General features: G+C 48.8%; 1 protein-coding gene across 2 annotated transcripts; it reads right to left on the reverse strand.

Moving 5' to 3' along the window:
• Positions 1–482: 482 nt before the first annotated feature.
• On the reverse strand, positions 483–12543 carry IZUMO2 (IZUMO family member 2). 2 transcript variants are annotated; one of them, XM_015442036.3, is made up of 6 exons: positions 12290–12543; positions 12070–12144; positions 8335–8421; positions 6788–6868; positions 2514–2640; positions 483–581 (listed from the first exon to the last, which is right to left on the reverse strand). In XM_015442036.3, exons 1-6 carry the CDS (start codon positions 12519–12521, stop codon positions 539–541), a joined length of 645 nt encoding a protein of 214 aa, XP_015297522.3. In that variant the 5' UTR covers positions 12522–12543; the 3' UTR covers positions 483–538. The 2 variants fall into 2 exon arrangements, with proteins under 2 accessions (XP_015297522.3, XP_015297523.3); XM_015442037.3 differs by lacking the exon at positions 8335–8421.
• Positions 12544–16539: the final 3996 nt, after the last annotated feature.

Below are 16539 nucleotides of genomic sequence, written 5' to 3' on the forward strand. Positions count from 1 at the left end.
GCAGGAGAATAGCTTGAAACCGGGAGGCAGAGGTTGCAGTGAGCCGAGATCATGCCACTGCACTCCAACCTGGGCGACAGAGCAGGACTCCATCTCCAAAAAAAAAAAAAAAAAAAAGTATCCGAATCTAGTATTCAGGTGCACAGAGGGTGAATAATTGTAGTTCAGATAGAGAAGAAAACCTGTGCCTTCCACATTGACCACCGCTCTTCCTGTTTAACCATCCTCGAGGGTTACACTGAGTCATGTCCTTTCAGATGCATTTCCTTCCCAGAGGAGAAATGGTTGTCCCTTCAAACCCTTACAATATGCTGTCCATCCTTTTTGAAGGTCCAAGTCACTTCTACCTTGTATTAGGATAATGGGTATCTACAGATGAGTGGGATCTGGTCCCAGCTTTTGAGGAGCATCCAGTCAGGTAGAGAAACACAGCTGGACGCCAACTAGGGGGAGGGTCCCCAGGAAACGGACAGAGACATTGATGGATTTGTCACCAATTTTATTAATTTTCCTTTCTCCTTATCCCCAAACCACCGTCCTACTGCAGCAGGAGTTTTCGGTTTTGTCTGTATGTACAAGCCCTGGTCAGAGAGAAAAAGCCTGTAGATTAGAATGAGAATTTCAGGCTCCTCCAGATCAAAGGACCCATAACTTCCCTCCAATCTTTGGCTTGATTTGGCTCATCCAGTGATGTCATGGGTATCTGGGCAGATTTTCAGGGTTCTCTGCCAATCGGAGTTGGTGAGGAGAGAGGAGAGAAAAGTTGGGACCAGGGGTGATGGTAAAATGTGGGAACAGAAAGAGTCTAAAAAGACAAGAGGAGACACAGGCAGAAATGGAGAGAGATAAGGTAGAGACAGGGTATAGTGGAAGCAGGTATAGTGGGCTACACTGTGTCACCCACCCCAAAGATATATCCAAGTCCCAACTCCTAGTATCTGGGAATGTGACCTCAATTGGAAACACAGTCTTTGCAGATGTAATTAAGTTAAGGTGACATGAGATTTAGGATGGGCCTTACATCTAAAGACAGGTGTCCTTAGAAGAGAAAGGAGAGGGAGATTTGAGACGGACACACAGGAAACAAAGCCATGTGAAGACAGAGGCAGGGATTAGAAGGGAGCCAAGGAATGCCAGCAGCCACCAGCAGCTAGGACACAGGCATGGGGTGGATTCACTCTCAGAGGCTCCGGAAGGAACCAACTTTGCCAACCCCTTGATTTCAGACTTCTGCTTTCAGAACCCAGAGAATACATTTCTTTTGCTTTAAGTCACCCAGTTTGTGGTGATGTTACAGCAGCAATAAGAAATGAATACACAGGGAGACAGAGAAATGAGGAGAGAGAGTTGGAAGAGAGGCTGAGCAAGTTCACAGTGAGAGCTGGCCTGCAGGGAGCACTCCCCATGCGCTAAGTGTTATTAAGAGCATTCACTGGCCAGGCATGGTGGCTCATGAGTAATCCCAGCACTTTGGGAGGACGAAGCAGATGGATCACCTGAGGACAGGAGTTTGAGACCAGCCTGGCCAACATAGCGAAACCCCGTCTCTACTGAAAATACAAAAATTAGCTGGGGTGGTAGAGGGCACCTGTAGTCCCAGTTACTCGGGAGGCTGAGGCAGGAGAATCGCTTGAACCTGGGAGGCGGAGGTTGCAGTGAGCCAAGGTTGCAAAATCACGCCACTGCCCTGTAGCCTGGGCCACAAAGCAAAACTCTGTTTCAAGAAAAAAAAAAAGAAAAAATTAAGAAAAAAAGAGCATTCACTGATTCACTGCTCATCACACCCCCCAGCGGGAGGTGGTGGCATTACTCCCTTTTTGCAGATGAAGAAACTGAGGCGTTAGGGAAAGGAGATTAATAGGACACTTGGAGGAGGCAGAGGGAGAGAGAGAGAGAAATTGAGACAGAGAGGGGAAGACAGGGGCCGGAGAAGGGGCTCGGGGGGGCACAAGTAGAAAGAGACAGGGAGATAAACTTAGAGGGGGAGAGGAAGGTGAAAGCCACTTCCTTCCTAGGCACAGGGCCTGGGGTCCATGGAAATGTTTTCACTGTAGTATCTTTGAAAGCCAGAAGAATATAAATGAATGTAACAGTAATTATGATGACGAATAGAACATAATTAATCCAACTTGGATGATATTTGTCTTTCTACCAAGGAATCCACAAAACATAACTTTTAGGGTTTTTTTGTTTTTGGTTTGTTTTTAGTGTAAGAAGAGGCCCACAAAGGCAAAAGTGCTGAGGACCCAGGAAGGTTGTAATGTGACCCAGAGGTGGAGGAAAGGGGAAATGAGAAAGACAGACAGACAGAAATACAGATGAGAGAAAGGTACGGGGGCGGGGCGGGAGGGAGAAGAGGGAGGAGAGAGACAGAGAGAGAAAAAGAGAGATAGAGACTAAAGTGACTGAAGAGGAGACTCTCAAAATACACAGTGACCCATCCAGGGAGTTGCCATTTTTGAGGGCCCCAGTGGGTCCCACGGGGGACTGAGGAGGGGGCAAGGATGACTCACGAGACCACGATGACCATGAACATAAAGACAGCCAGAGACACAGAAATGAAGATGCCCAACAGCGCCTGGTTCCTCAGGTATTTGTTGTCCATCTGGTACTGCAGGGCCACGCGGAGTTGCCGGTCGACTGGGGCGGGAGGGAAACAGCCCTGACCTCCAAGTCACCACCCCTCCTTAGCCTCGTACCCACCCCACCTGTTCATTCAGCAGCCTGGAGCAGGGGTGGGGGTGGGGCGCTCCCTCTTCCTATTTGTTCCCTGCCCTCTGCTGGGATCTGACTCTCCATTTATCCATTCCTCTAATGCTCTGTCTCAGGCACCATTGTAGGCACTTGGGATACAGCCGGGAACCAAGCTGGCAAACTGGCCTCATGGAGTTGACAGTCCAGCCTGCATACCACAGTTATCACAGTTACGGTGAGAGGCTAGTTCTAAAAGCATTTCATTTGATGGGATGGGGTGGGGTGAGGACGACTTGGGAAGTTCGACTCAAAACCAAAAGGTACAGATACAATGGCCAGGCATGGTGAGCTCGCGCCTATAATCCCAGTACTTTGGGAGGCTGAGGCAGGAGGATCACTTGAGCCCAGGGGTTCAAGTCAGTGTGGGCTGTGAGATCCTATCTCGACAAAAAAGAAAAAATTAGCTAGGTATGGTGGCACATGCCTGTAGTCCTAGCAACTCAGGAGGCTGAGGTGGGAGGATTGCTGGAACACAGGAGGTTGAGGCTGCAGTGAGCCATGACTGTGTCACTGCACCCCAACCTGGGGGATGAACCAAGACCCTGTCTCAGAAAACAAAAACAAAAACAAAAACAAAACAAAAAAAACCGGAGACACTATGCACATGAGAGGGAGGTACAAAATGCGAACAGTTTCACAAGATAAAAGTCTTAGTTGCTACATCTTAGCTGTTGACCCTGAAGGTGGCCTTGGGAGTTGCTTTCTGCATCTTCCACTTACCACCCACCACCAACTCTTTCCTTCTATCAGCAAAGCCTCTTGGCTTGACCTTCAAACTGTAGGCAGAATCCAATCTACCTCCATGGCTACCAAGCGGGTCCAACTCCAGCCCAAGGCTTCTCTTGGGGGGGCTCCCTTGACTCCTCCTCCCACAGTTCCTCACATGGCCTCTGGGAGGCGCTGTTAACACCTAAGTCGGCTCCCTCTTCTCAGAGTCTTCCTGCTACTCTATGGCCCCCCATCTCAGAATAAAAGCTCAAGTTCTCACCATGCTCTCTAGCAAGCCCTGCACCATCTGGTTCCCACGTGACCTGGCCATTGCCACCCTACTATTCTCTTTCATTCACTGGGCTCTGGCCACACTGGCCTTCTCCTACTTGTTGCTTGATCATGTTGGATCTTTGCATGTGCTGTTCCCTCTGTCATTGACACTGTTCCCATCACTTGCTTACTTCCTTCAGCTTTCAAAAGTCACCTCTTTAGAGGGGCGCCCTACATCTGTACTTTCTTTTTTTTTGAGACGGAGTCTCGCGCTGTTGCCCAGGCTGGAGTGCAGTGGCTCAATTTCAGCTCACTGCAAGCTCTGCCTCCCAGGTTCACGCCATTCTCCCGCCTCAGCCTCCTGAGTAGCTGGGACTACAGGTGCCCGCTACCACGCCCAGCTAATTTTTTTGTATTTTTAGAAGAGATGGGGTTTCACCATGTTAGCCAGGATGGTCTCGATCTCCTGACCTCATGATTCACCTGCCTCGGCTTCCCAAAGTACTGGGATTACAGGCGTGAGCCACCGCGCCCGGCCTACATCTGTACTTTCTAAAGTAGCAGCCTCCCCCGAGGCACTATTTACCAAACCATTCTGTTTTCATTAGAACACTATTGCCACCTGAATCCAGCCTGTTTATCTGTTCATGTAATTACCATCTAACCCAGTGGTTCTCAATCAGGGATAATTTTGTCGCTCAGGGGACATTTGGAAATGTCTAGGGACATTTCTGATTATCATAATGGGGAGGGAGATGCTACTGGCATCTCGTGGATCGAAGCTAGGGATGCTGCTAAACATCCTACAATAACCAGGACGGCGTCCCTAACAAAGAATAATCCAGCTCCATATCTCCACAGTGCTGAGGTTGCAAAACCCTAGTCTAACCTCTGGCCCCATTAAAATGTGGGCTCCATGAGGGCAGGAACTACATCTGTCTCCCATTCCACTGTTCCTTAGTTTGGGACATCGTAGGGTGCTCAAAATATTTGTTGTCACCAAATACCAGCCAAAGGAAGCAAACAAGCAAATCCAAAAGTGGGACACTCTACAGGACACACTCCCTTCTTTTTCAATGCCAATGTCATGGAGGCAAAAAAAAAACCAAAAAACAAAACAAAACTGATAAGAGAAACTGTTCTAGGTCGGGTGCAGTGGCTCATGCCTGTAATCCCAGCACTTTGGGAGGCCAAGGTGGGCCAATCACTTGAGCCCAGGAGTTTGAGACCAGCCTGGCCAACATGGTAAGACCCAGTCTAAAAACAAAACAGAACAAAACTGTTCTAGATTTTAAAAAGAAGTGAAAAACCTAACAATTGAATGATATAAGAAGTCCTTTCATTGGACCCTGGTTTGAACAAATCAACTGTGAAAAATATTCTGGGGACAATTAGGGAAGTTGACAGTGGGACCTGGAATTATTTGACATTGAGGAATCATTGCTCGGTTTGGTGGGTGTGGGAACGACATTGTGGCTGCTTAGGAAAATGTGTTTATTTTTAGAGGTACAGTCTATGTATGGGGCATGGTGTCTGTGATTTCTTTTAAGATACTATGGCAAAGAATAAAGTAGGTGAAATAAATATGGAAGAATGTTCATTGTTAACATAATTTGATAGTAAGTGCTACTTTTGAGATTATGATCAGAGAGGCCTGTCTGAGGAAGTGACCTTTGAGACCTGAATTAAGTAAAGAAGTGATTGGAACAGTGTGACAGAGAGAGGGAGCAGCATGTGAAAAGATCCAGCATGACTATTCAACCTGGAGCCACTGCATGTCCTGCCTCTTTGTACTATTCTTTCTGTTATGAGAATATATGTTTTTTAGGCTGGGCATGGTGGCTCATGCCTGTAATCATGGCACTTTGGGAGGCTGAGTGGATCACCTGAGGTCAGGAGTTTGAGACCAGGCTGGTCAACATGGTGAAACCCCATCTCTACTAAAAATACAAAAATTAACCGGGTATGGTGGTGCATACTTGTAGTCTCAGCTATTTGGGAGGCTGAGGCAGGGGAATCACTTGAAGCTGGGAGGCAGAGGTTGCAGTGAGCCGAGATCATGCCTATGCATTCCAGCCTGGGCGAGACTCCATCTCAAAAAAAAAAAAAAAAAAAAAGCCATGTGCAGTGGCTCACACCTGTAATCCCAGTACTTTGGGAGGCCAAGACAGGTGGATCACAAGGTCAGGAGATTGAGACCATACTGGCTAACACGGTAAAACCCCGTCTCTACTAAAAATACAAAAAATTAGTCGGCTGTGGTGGCGGGCACCTGTAGTCCCAGCTACTTGGGAGGCTGAGGCAGGAGAATGATGTGAACCCAGGAGGCGGAGCTTGCAGTGAGCTGAGATTGCGCCACTGCACTCCAGCCTGGGCAACAGAGTGAGACTTCGTCTCAAAAAAAAAAAAAAAAAAAAAGTCGGGCGCAGGGGCTCACGCCTGTAATCCCAGCACTTTGGGAGGCTGAGGCGGTGGATCACCTGAGGTCAGGAGTTCAAGACCAGCCTCAACATGGAGAAACCCCGTCTCTACTAAAAATACAAAATTAGCTGGGCGTGGTGGCGCATGCCTGTAATCCCAGCTACTCAGGAGGCTAAGGCAGGAGAATTGCTTGAACCTGGGAGGCGGAGGTTGTGGTGAGCCAAGATCGCACCATTGCACTCCAGCCTGTCAACAAGAGTGAAACTCTGTCTCAAAAAAAAAAAAAAAAAGAATGTATGTTTTTTAGATTTATGAATGAATGAATGAGTGAATTCAGCACAGCCTTCCAAATTCCCCAGGTACAGCAACGGCTAAGAAGAAAATGTTTTTCTGGCACCTGCCATTCTGGTGCTAGGGGCATTCTAAAGTTCCAGGGAGTCTCTCCATTTACCAGATGGAGGAAAGTGAATTTCAGAATACAGAAGCAACTTCTGGGCCACACTCTAAGCAAATGGTTAGGGCAGGATTTGAGGCTGCATGTGGGAGCCTCGAAACCCGTATCTAGCGGGTCATGGTTGTCTTAATCTCTCGCACGCCTGTCCCACGTCTTCCCCCACCCCCAGAAGCTTACCAAAGCAGTACTTTTTGTGGATACACTGGGATTTGATCCTCTGGCAATGTAAACAGTCCCACACCTCTTCTTTTAGCCAGCCTAGGCAAGGGGAAAGGGAGAAGTAAGACAAGGGCAGATATCAGAGGACCGGCAAGGGTGGGAAGGAAGAAGGAGAAAGAGGAGATGGGGTCCCTTGGCTCTCCTAAATTTCAGAGATTCCACTGCCCAGCAGAGGAACTGAGCAAAATGCACTGACAATTCACATAAAAAATAATTGTTATATAATCATTGAAGAGTTCAATTCAGTTGCAGTCATCCAGTAGATTCAGCAGTCTGTTTGTGGACATTTAATTAAACATTTGTAAATTCTGAGTTTGCACTTTTCTTTTTCTAATTTGGAGCCTCCTTTGCAGACACTGGTGAGATGTCCCCTCTTTGGGCCCACTGTGTCCTCCTCTACTGGTGCATACAGGAGGACTACATTTCCCAGGGTGCCTTTCAGTAAATTGTGACCTTGTGACCTAGTCCTGGACAATGGAAAGTCAGCAGGATCATGTGTGTCTCTTCCAGGCTTGGCTGTAAAACTCTCAGTGTGATTTCTATTGCTTTTCTGTTTGAAGCATGCTTAGAAGCTGCCACGTGTGTATAGCCTGGATCCCTGAGTCACCACCTGGACTGCCACTCAACTCTCAGTGAAATTTGGGTGAAAGAAAAATAAACCTTTGTTGTATTAAACCACTGAGATGTGAGGGTTTATTTGTTAATACAACATAGCCTATCTTATCGTGACTTACATACCTTCAAAATGTTGTTTTGCAGATAGTCGTTATTTTCATAAACCTTTAAAAAGCAAATCTCCCTAGGTTCCATGGCTTTGGGGTAAGGGAACTGCCAAATGGAGTAAGGAGTGGTAGCCAGGCTTGATTTGGGGAGACAGGGCAAAGGGGGTTAGGAGGGTAAAGAAGGGAGAGATAGATGATCCAGAACTCACGGCAAAGTTTGGGGTTGCAGGCTGCAAGAGAAAATTGCTGAGGTGAGTTAAATTGGGATGGTAACTTGATAATTTAATTGGTGAGGGATCAGGAGAGCAGGTAAGAGGTGAGGCTGGGAAAGGACAGAAGGGAAGATTGGGGAGAGATGAAGAAGGCTGAGTTATAGGAGAGGTGAAGAAGGAGTTTGGTTTGGGAGAAAAAGTGGTAAAAGTGGATCAAGAGGCCGGGCGCGGTGGCTCAAGCCTGTAATCCCAGCACTTTGGGAGGCCGAGACGGGCGGATCACAAGGTCAGGAGATCGAGGCCATCCTGGCTAACATGGTGAAACCCCGTCTCTACTAAAAATACAAAAAACTAGCCGGGCGAGGTGGCGGGCGCCTGTAGTCCCAGCTACTCCGGAGGCTGAGGCAGGAGAATGGCGTGAACCCGGGAGGCGGAGCTTGCAGTGAGCCGAGATCCGGCCACTGCACTCCAGCCTGGGCGACAGAGCGAGACTCCGTCTCAAAAAAAAAAAAAGTGGATCAAGAGATCAAGGGAGAAGGGGAGAGGGAATTGGTGGAGAGATATGCTGCACCTTTTAATTGATGTGAAATTAAAACTTTCTTGAGTTCCTTGATCACATTCGCCCTGAGGGTCACCAGCTCTTCCAGCAAAGGCTCATCTGAGGAGAGGAAGAGATCTCTGTGGGGTGGGAGGCACCCGGAAAGCCCACCCCACTACCTGCAGCTTCCAGGAGATGAGGAAGCTCCTCTTCATTTATAAGGGGTAACCAAGACCAGGATTACTAAGGGTCTCCTGGGCAAATCTATGGCCGGGGAGATCCTGCATCTATATTCTGATTCACTGTGGGGCCTAGGCAAAGCCACGCTTCCTTGGCCTCACCTTCCTTATCTGGCAAGAGGATTTGATCTCTCTTCTCCTCTTCTTTTTTTTTTTTTGAAACAGAGTCTCACTCTGTTGCCCAGGCTGGAGTGCAGTGGTGTGATCTTGGCTCACTACAACCTCCACCTACCAAGTTCAAGCGATTCTCCTGCCTCAGCCTCCCAAGTAGCTGGGATTACAGGCATGCGCCACCACGCCCAGCTAATTTTTTCTATTTTTAGTAGAGATGGGGTTTCACCATGTTGGCCAGGCTGGTTTCAAACTCCTGACCTCAGGTGATCCTCCCACCTCGGCCTCCCAAAAGTGCTGGGATTACAGGCGTGAGCCACCGTGCCTGGCCTCTTCTTTTTTGTGTCTACACTCACTCCTTCATGATTTCAATCCATATGGCTTTATATATTACCTAGCCTTGCACTGTCCAGTGTGGTAGCCATTAGCCACACCTGGCTACTGAACACTTGAAATGGGCTAGTCTGAATTGAGATGTGCTGTAGGTATAAAACGTACACTGGATTGTAAAGATATTGTGCAAGAAACCTGTGAAATATATCGATAATTCCTATGTGGATTGCATGTTGAAATGGTGATATTTTATATATTGGATTAACTAAAATATATTATCAAAATTAATTTCATCTGTTTCTGTTTCCCTTTTTATTTTTTATTTATTTATTTATTTATTTTTTTTGAGACGGAGTCTCGCTCTGTCGCCCAGGCTGGAGTGCAGTGGCCGGATCTCAGCTCACTGCAAGCTCCGCTTCCTGGGTTCACGCCATTCTCCGGCCTCAGCCTCCCGAGTAGCTGGGACTACAGGCGCCCGCCACCTCACCCGGCTAGTTTTTTGTATTTTTTTTTTAGTAGAGACGGGGTTTCACCGTGTTAGCCAGGATGGTCTCGATCTCCTGACCTCGTGATCCGCCCGTCTCGGCCTCCCAAAGTGCTGGGATTACAGGCTTGAGCCACCGCGCCCGGCCTCTGTTTCCCTTTTTAAAACACAGCTACTAGAATTTTTCTTTTCTTTTCTTTTCTTTTTGTTTCTGAGACGGAGTTTCACTCTTGTTGCCCAGGCTGGAGTGCAATGGCGTGATCTCTGCTCACTGCAAACTGTGCCTCTGGGTTCAAGTGATTCTCCTGCCTCAGCCTCCTGAGTAGCTGGGATTACAAGTGCCCGCCACCACACCTGGCTAATTTTTGTATTTTTAGTAGAGATGGGGTTTTACCATGTTGGCCAGGCTAGTCTTGAACTCCTGACCTTAGGCGATTCACCTGCCTCGGCCTCTCAAAGTGCTGGGATTACAGGCGTGAGCCACCACGCTACTAGAAAATTTAAAATTTAAATTTAAAATTGCATATGTGACTCCTATTTGTGGCTGACATTCTATTTCTATTGGATGGTGCTGTTCTATACACAGATGCCCCCCACATTTATATTACTATCCCAGAGGGTTCACCAAAGGTGGGATTTATATACCCAGCTATCTGGTCAAGATCTCCAATTGGATGTCTAAGAGGCATCTCAAACCCACTAAATCCAAAACTGAACCCTCATTATTCTCCTCCAGACCTACTCCCAACCTCCCAGTCTACTCCATCTTAGTAAATAAGTGTGTCACGATTCTAATTGCTCAATTCAGAATCATTGGTGCTATCTTTGATGCCTTTCTCTTTTTCTTTTCTTCTTTCTTTTTTTTGTGAGATGGAGTTTTGCTCTTGTTGCCCAGGATGGAATGCAATGGGGCGATCTCAGCTCACTGCAAGCTCCACCTCCCAGGTTCACACCACTCTCCTACGTCAGCCTCCCTAGTAGCTGAGACTACAGGTGCCCGCCACCACGCCCGGCTAATTTTTTGTATTTTTAGTAGCGACGGGGTTTCACCGTGTTAGCCAGGATGGTCTCAATCTCCTGACCTCGTGATCCGCCCACCTCGGCCTCCCAAAGTGCTGGGATTACAGGGGTGAGCCACCGCGCCCGGCCGACGCCTTTCTTTTTCTTATATCCCAGTGCAATTCCTCAGCATGACTGGCAACAAATCCTGTTTGTTCAATATTCTAAACACCCATTCCCTCCCCTTAACTCTAAGATCTCATCTTTCACAGAGACAATGTTGCCTTCTCACTCCACTCTGGCCTTCTTGGATGTTCTGTGAATATGCCAAACATAGTCCCATCTCAGGGATTCCACCAGCTGTTCTTTCTGCCTGCACCCTTCTACCCCCAGACCCCGTCATGGCTGCTTCCCTCTCCCCTTCTAGTCTTTTCTCACATGCTCCCTTTTCAGGGACATCTTTCTTGGATGCCCTGCTTTAAGCTGCAATCCCCACCCCTACTCACAGCACTTGCCATTCCATGGTCCTTGCTTTATTTTTTTCCTCCTTAGTATTTCCCTCCATTTGACGTATTTTATTGGGCAATAAAGGATTAACGGAGCAGGCCTGGGTTGTCCCAACCCTGCACATTCCCACCCCCGCCACCACACACACACACAAAAATTTCGCTCTTGCCTGGCTCACGGAAGGTAACCTCTATGTCCTTGGAATATCCTGCCTGTTAAGAGTATCTTGGTTTGGCTGGCACGGTGGCTCACGCCTATAATTCCAGCACTTTTGGGAGGCCGAGGCAGGCAGATCACTTGAGGTCAGAAGTTTGAGAACAGCCTGGCCAACATGGTGAAACCCCGTCTCTACTAAAAATATAAAAATTAGCTGGGCATGGTGGTGGGTGCCTGTAATCCCAGCTACTTGGGAGGCTGAGGCAGGAAAATCGCTTGAACCCGGCAGGCGGAAGCTGCAGTGAGCAGAGATTGTGGCACTGCACTCCAGCCTGGAAGACAGGGCAAGACTGTCTTTAAAAAAAAAAAAAAAAAACAGTGTCTTGGATTATGATCAGGTGCAGCGGCTCACACCTGTAATCCCAGCACTTTGGGAGGCTGAGGCAGGAGGATTTATTGAGGCCAGGAGTTTGAGACCAGCCTGGGCAACATAATGAGACCCCATCTCTACAAAAAATTAAAAAATAGAAAATTAGCCAGGTGTGGTGGCACACGCCTGTGGTTCCAGCTACTTTGGAGGCTGAGGCGGCAGGATCGCTGGAGCCCTGGAGGTGGAGGCTGCAGTGAGCTGTGATGGCGCCACTGCACTCCAGCCGGAGCGACAGTGAGGCTCTGCGCCAGAAAGAAAGAAGAAAGAAAGAAAGGAAGGAAGGAAGGAAGGAAGGAAGGAAGGAAGGAAGGAAGGAAGGAAGGAAGGAGGGAGGGAGGGAGGGAGGGAGGGAGGGAGGGAGGGAAGGAAGGAAGGAAGGAGGGAAGGAAGGAAAGAAAGAAAGGCTACATTACATGCGTGTTTGCTCTTATTTTTATATTCAAAGGAGGTGATGCAGACCGGCGGAAAGGAGAGGGGTGCTGGAGCAGGCGTTCCCTCGGCTCTCCTACCTTTCAGAGAGTTATTCATTAAGTGCTGCGTTTGGTTCTTGACAAAGGACGCCACCAGGTCCAGTTGATTTGTCTCTAGGGGAGAAGGGAGAGGACACTCCAGTGGGCCCCCCAGAGAGTCAAGTGACCTCGCCCCCTCCAGGCCTGGCCCCGACCCCTCTTGGGGGCGTGGTCTCCGGCATCCCTCGCCCAGCCCCGCTGCCCAACTTCCAGCACGCACCCACTCTCCCCACAAACGCGTTCAGCGCGTAGTCCTGGAAGAAAGGCCCCTCCATGCCCATCAGGACGGCCCCGGCGCGGGCCTGCAGCTGCTCCAACTGGAAGCGACTGGGGATGAGGGCGGAGCGCAGGTGACTCAGGGCCTCCGGCACCGAGGGGTCGCACTGCAGGCAGCCCCAGCTTCCGGTGGCGCCCAGGCCGGAGAGCAGCAGAAGGGTCAACGCCAGAGGCATGGCGAGGCCTTTATGACGTCACAGAGAGGGCCCGGCCGGCCCCGCCTCCCAGTCGAGGGCGCGGTCAGGAGGCCCAGGGAGCATCAGGGTGTTACAGGTCCGTGTTTGCTGAGCACCTATTGTGTGCCAGGCATGGTTCTAGAACCTAGAGAGAGAGTCAAGAAAAAACAGAAAGCCTCTGCTCTACCCCTCTTGGAACTTACTAATTCCTCTTAAATTTGTTCATTCAACACATATTGTTTTGTTTTATTTATTTATTTATTTATTTATTTATTTATTTATTTTTTCCTGAGACGGAGTCACACTCTGTCTCCCAGGCTGGAGTGCAGTGGTGTGAATCGGTTAACTGCAACCTCCGCCTCCCGGGTTCAAGCGATTCTCCTGCCTCAGCCTCCCAAGTAGCTGGGACTACAGGCAGGCGCCACCAGGTCCAGCTAATTTTTTATTTTTAGTAGAGACGGGTTTCATCATGTTGGCCAGGCTGGTCTCGAACTCCTGACCTCAGGAGATCTGCCCGCCTCGGCCTCCCAAAGTGCTAGAATTATAGGCGTGAGCCGCTGCGCCCGGCCCACATATTTTTTGTTTGTTTGTTTGTTTGTTTGTTTGTTTTCAGACAGAGTCTTGCTCTGTCGCCCAGGCTGGAGGGCAGTGGTGCGATCCTGGGTCATGGCAAGCTCTACCTCACAGGTTCAACCTATTTTTGTGCCTCTGCCTACCAAGTAGCTGGGATTACCGTGCCACCACACTCGTATAATTTATGTATGTATATGTGTGTGTATATATATATATATAGAAAGAGAGAGAGAGAGAGATGGAGTCTCGCTCTGTGTCACAGGCTGGAGCTCAGTGGTGCAATCTCAGCTCACTCTATATACGTAGATGAATTAAATATAAATTTAATCATAGAGATTCAACTAAAAGACATTATAATAGTATACACGGAGATATAGCAAATGTGAAATTAATATATGATATATTAATATATAGTTAAATATTAATTCATAGAGATTAAATTAATTAAGACTAAATATTACTATGTGGAGGGAGAGAGGAGGAGAGAGAGAGACAGAGTAGGAGAGGGGAGTTGTCTTATTAATAGTTTAGGTGCTATAACAAAACACCATAGACTGGGTGGCTTATAAACAACAGAATTTATTTCTTGCAGTTCTGGAGGCTGGAAATCCAAGATCAGAGCGCCAACAAGATGTGGTTCTGGTGGATCTCTCTTCTTGTATCCTCACGTGGCAGAAAGAGGGTGAGAGGACTCTCTGGGTTCCCTTTTTTTATTTTTTAATTTTTGAGATAGAGTCTTGCTCTTGTCACCCAGGCTGGAGTGCAGTGGCACGATCTCAGCTCACCGCAACCTCCACTTCCCAAGTTCAAGCGATTCTCCTGCTTCAGCCTCCTGAGTAGCTGGGACTATAGGTGTGTGCCCCCACGCCTGGCTAATTTTTGTATTTTTAGTAGAGATGGGGTTTCACCATGTTGGGCAGGCTGGTCTTGAACTCCCAACCTCAAGTGATCCGCCCCCACCTCAGCCTCCCAAAGTGCTGGGATTGCAAAGTGTAGGATTAGACCACAAGGAGGTGCTCACACCCAAGTGAAATTCTCTCTACTTCCGGACTGAAAGTCAGGGCCTTGCCGCCCACGCCTACCTTTCTTAGGATGATCCAGTTGTCTACCTATGTCGTGGGGGCCATAATTTGAGAAATGAACCTGAGATATTAACGCGCGCGTCCTTTTCCTCATCCCCTATTACCATCTGCCTGTCATGCAGGGAGTCAAGGGGCTGCTGTTTGACCTAAGAAGTGATGGCTAGAATGGGATGGGAAGGCCGCTCATTCCTCAGCGTCCAAGCCCCAAACCCTGAGGCCCGGGTGTGAGGCAGGAAGGCTTGGGATGCAGAACCGGTTTTGTTTATCGGCTGCAGCCATGCTAATTTGGTAAAACATAAGTTAAATGAACTATCATCAGATTTCACACCCCAGCAAAAGTGGCCAAGGAAGTTCCCACACTCACCCTCCAGGCGCACAGATGTCCATCACCATGTTGTTGACGGCACCGGGAGACAAAGGCGAGCTGGGTGTCCTCACTGGGGAGGTGGGTCGCCGGTGGTACAGGACTCTGTAGCAGCTAGAAGATCAGACGAGCCTGTCCACATCATGACATGAATGGATCCAAGTGAAAACAGTAAAAAGCAAAACAAAGCAAGCAAACAAACGAAAAACCCACAGTGAAACATACAACTCAATACCATTGACATAATTTTTCTTTTTTTTTTTTTCTGGAGACAAGGTCTCCCTCTGTCGCCCAAGCTGGAGTGCAGTGGCACGATCTCAGCTCACTGCAGCCTCAACCTCCTGGGTTCAAGTGATCATCCTGCCTCAGGCTCCCACATAGAATAGAAAAAAATAGCTGGGTGTGGTGGCACGCTCCTGTAGACCGGGCTACTTGGGAGACTTAAGTAGGAGGATCGCCTGAACCTGGGAAATCAAGGCTGAAGTGAGCCACGATCTCACCACTGCATGCCAGCCTGGGGCACAGAGCAAGATCCTGTCTCAAAACATAAAAAGGAAAGAAAAGGATGATATGTTTGTTCATTTGTTTATTTTGAGACAGAGTTTTGCGCTGTGCCCAGGCTGGCGTGCAGTGGCACGATCTCGACTCACTGTAATCTCGCCTCCCGGGTTCAAGTGATTCTCCTGCCTCAGCCTCCCGAGTAGCTGGCACTACAGGTGTGCACCATCACAGCCGGCTAATTTTTGTATTTTTTTAAATTTTTTTTTTGAGACAGAGTCTCACTCTTGTCACCCAGGCTGGAGTGTAATGGCATGGTCTCGGCTCACTGCAACCTCCGCCTCCCAGGTTCAAGTGATTCTCTTGCCTCAGCCTCCTGAGTAGCTGGGATCACAGGCGCCCACCACCACACACAGCTAATTTTTGTATTTTTAGTGGAAATGGGGTTTAACTATGTTGGCCAGGCTGGTCTTGAACTCCTGACCTCGTGATCCACCGCCTCTGCCTCCCAAAGAGCTGGGATTACAGGCGTGAGCCACTGCGCCCGGCCAATTTTTGTATTTTTAGTAGAGACGGGGTTTCACCACGTTGGCCAGGCTGTTCTCAAACTCCTGACTTCAAGTGATCCACCCGCCTCGGCTTCCCAAAGTGCTGGGATTACAGTTGTGAGCCACCACGCCCAGCTGAAAAGGACTATATGTTTTATGTTCATCTGAGTTTGTGACTGTACAAAGTCGTGCCTGCTGCTCTAATATTTCCAGAGGGTTTTGGGGAGTTTTGTGAACCTCATGAAGTAATGTACATACACATGTGTATTGCCAGAATGAAGGCATGCCTTATCTCATTTCGTCCACACCCCATCTGGCTGACGTGGATTGGGAGGCAGAGCAGGGACAGTCTACTCGTGTGAGGTTATGCAGGTAGAGACAGAGACAGATGTGGGGCCAGGCAGGCAGCCAGAGGTCCCCAGGCTGCAAAGCCCTGCTGAGTGACACTAATGGCCAGATCTGGCATTGGTGTGCAGCAGGCGGAAAAGAATGTCTGGGAAATGGTTAGAGGGATTTGGCTTCAAGCCCAGCGGAGGAGGGGAGTTAGAGGAGGCGGTTCCAGCGTTGGGGGTGGGGTGAGGGCTGTTTTCTCACCATCCACTTCCCCATGTCCAGCCCCCTCCCTAGTCCACATTGTGTGGCTACAAAAACAGTGACCTGTTCTCATGCACAGCTGTGGGGGGGCAGACAGGGACAGCCACATTGGAAAACTGTCAGGCTCTATGCAGGCTGGACATGTGCACATCCCTTCCTTCACATGCACACACGGGAAATGTGTGCACACATCCGCCAGGGCGGGCAGACACGCATCCCCTTGGCAGCGTCCTTTGTAAGGAGCTCAAGCTGGAGACAGCCCAAGTATCTGTCAACGGGAGACTCGCTAGATAAACCCACTGTGGCATGTTCCTCTGATGGAATCCTGCACGTCAGTGGGAGGATGATCTGGCTGCCCA

This window comes from Macaca fascicularis, chromosome 19 (genome assembly GCF_037993035.2).
Source record: "Macaca fascicularis isolate 582-1 chromosome 19, T2T-MFA8v1.1".
In the NCBI taxonomy this organism is placed as follows: Eukaryota; Metazoa; Chordata; class Mammalia; order Primates; family Cercopithecidae; genus Macaca; species Macaca fascicularis.

Bases quoted from the DNA above. Each gene is read 5' to 3' on its own strand.
- IZUMO2 (XM_015442036.3), bottom strand. From the start codon at position 12,521: ATGCCTCTGGCGTTGACCCTTCTGCTGCTCTCCGGCCTGGGCGCCACC. The intron at 12,145-12,289 runs GTGCGTGCTGGA...CTTCTCCCCTAG, and splicing joins CGCGTTTGTGGGGAGAGTGG to AGACAAATCAACTGGACCTG. The intron at 8,422-12,069 runs GTAGGAGAGCCG...TCCTCTCCTCAG, and splicing joins AATGAATAACTCTCTGAAAG to ATGAGCCTTTGCTGGAAGAG.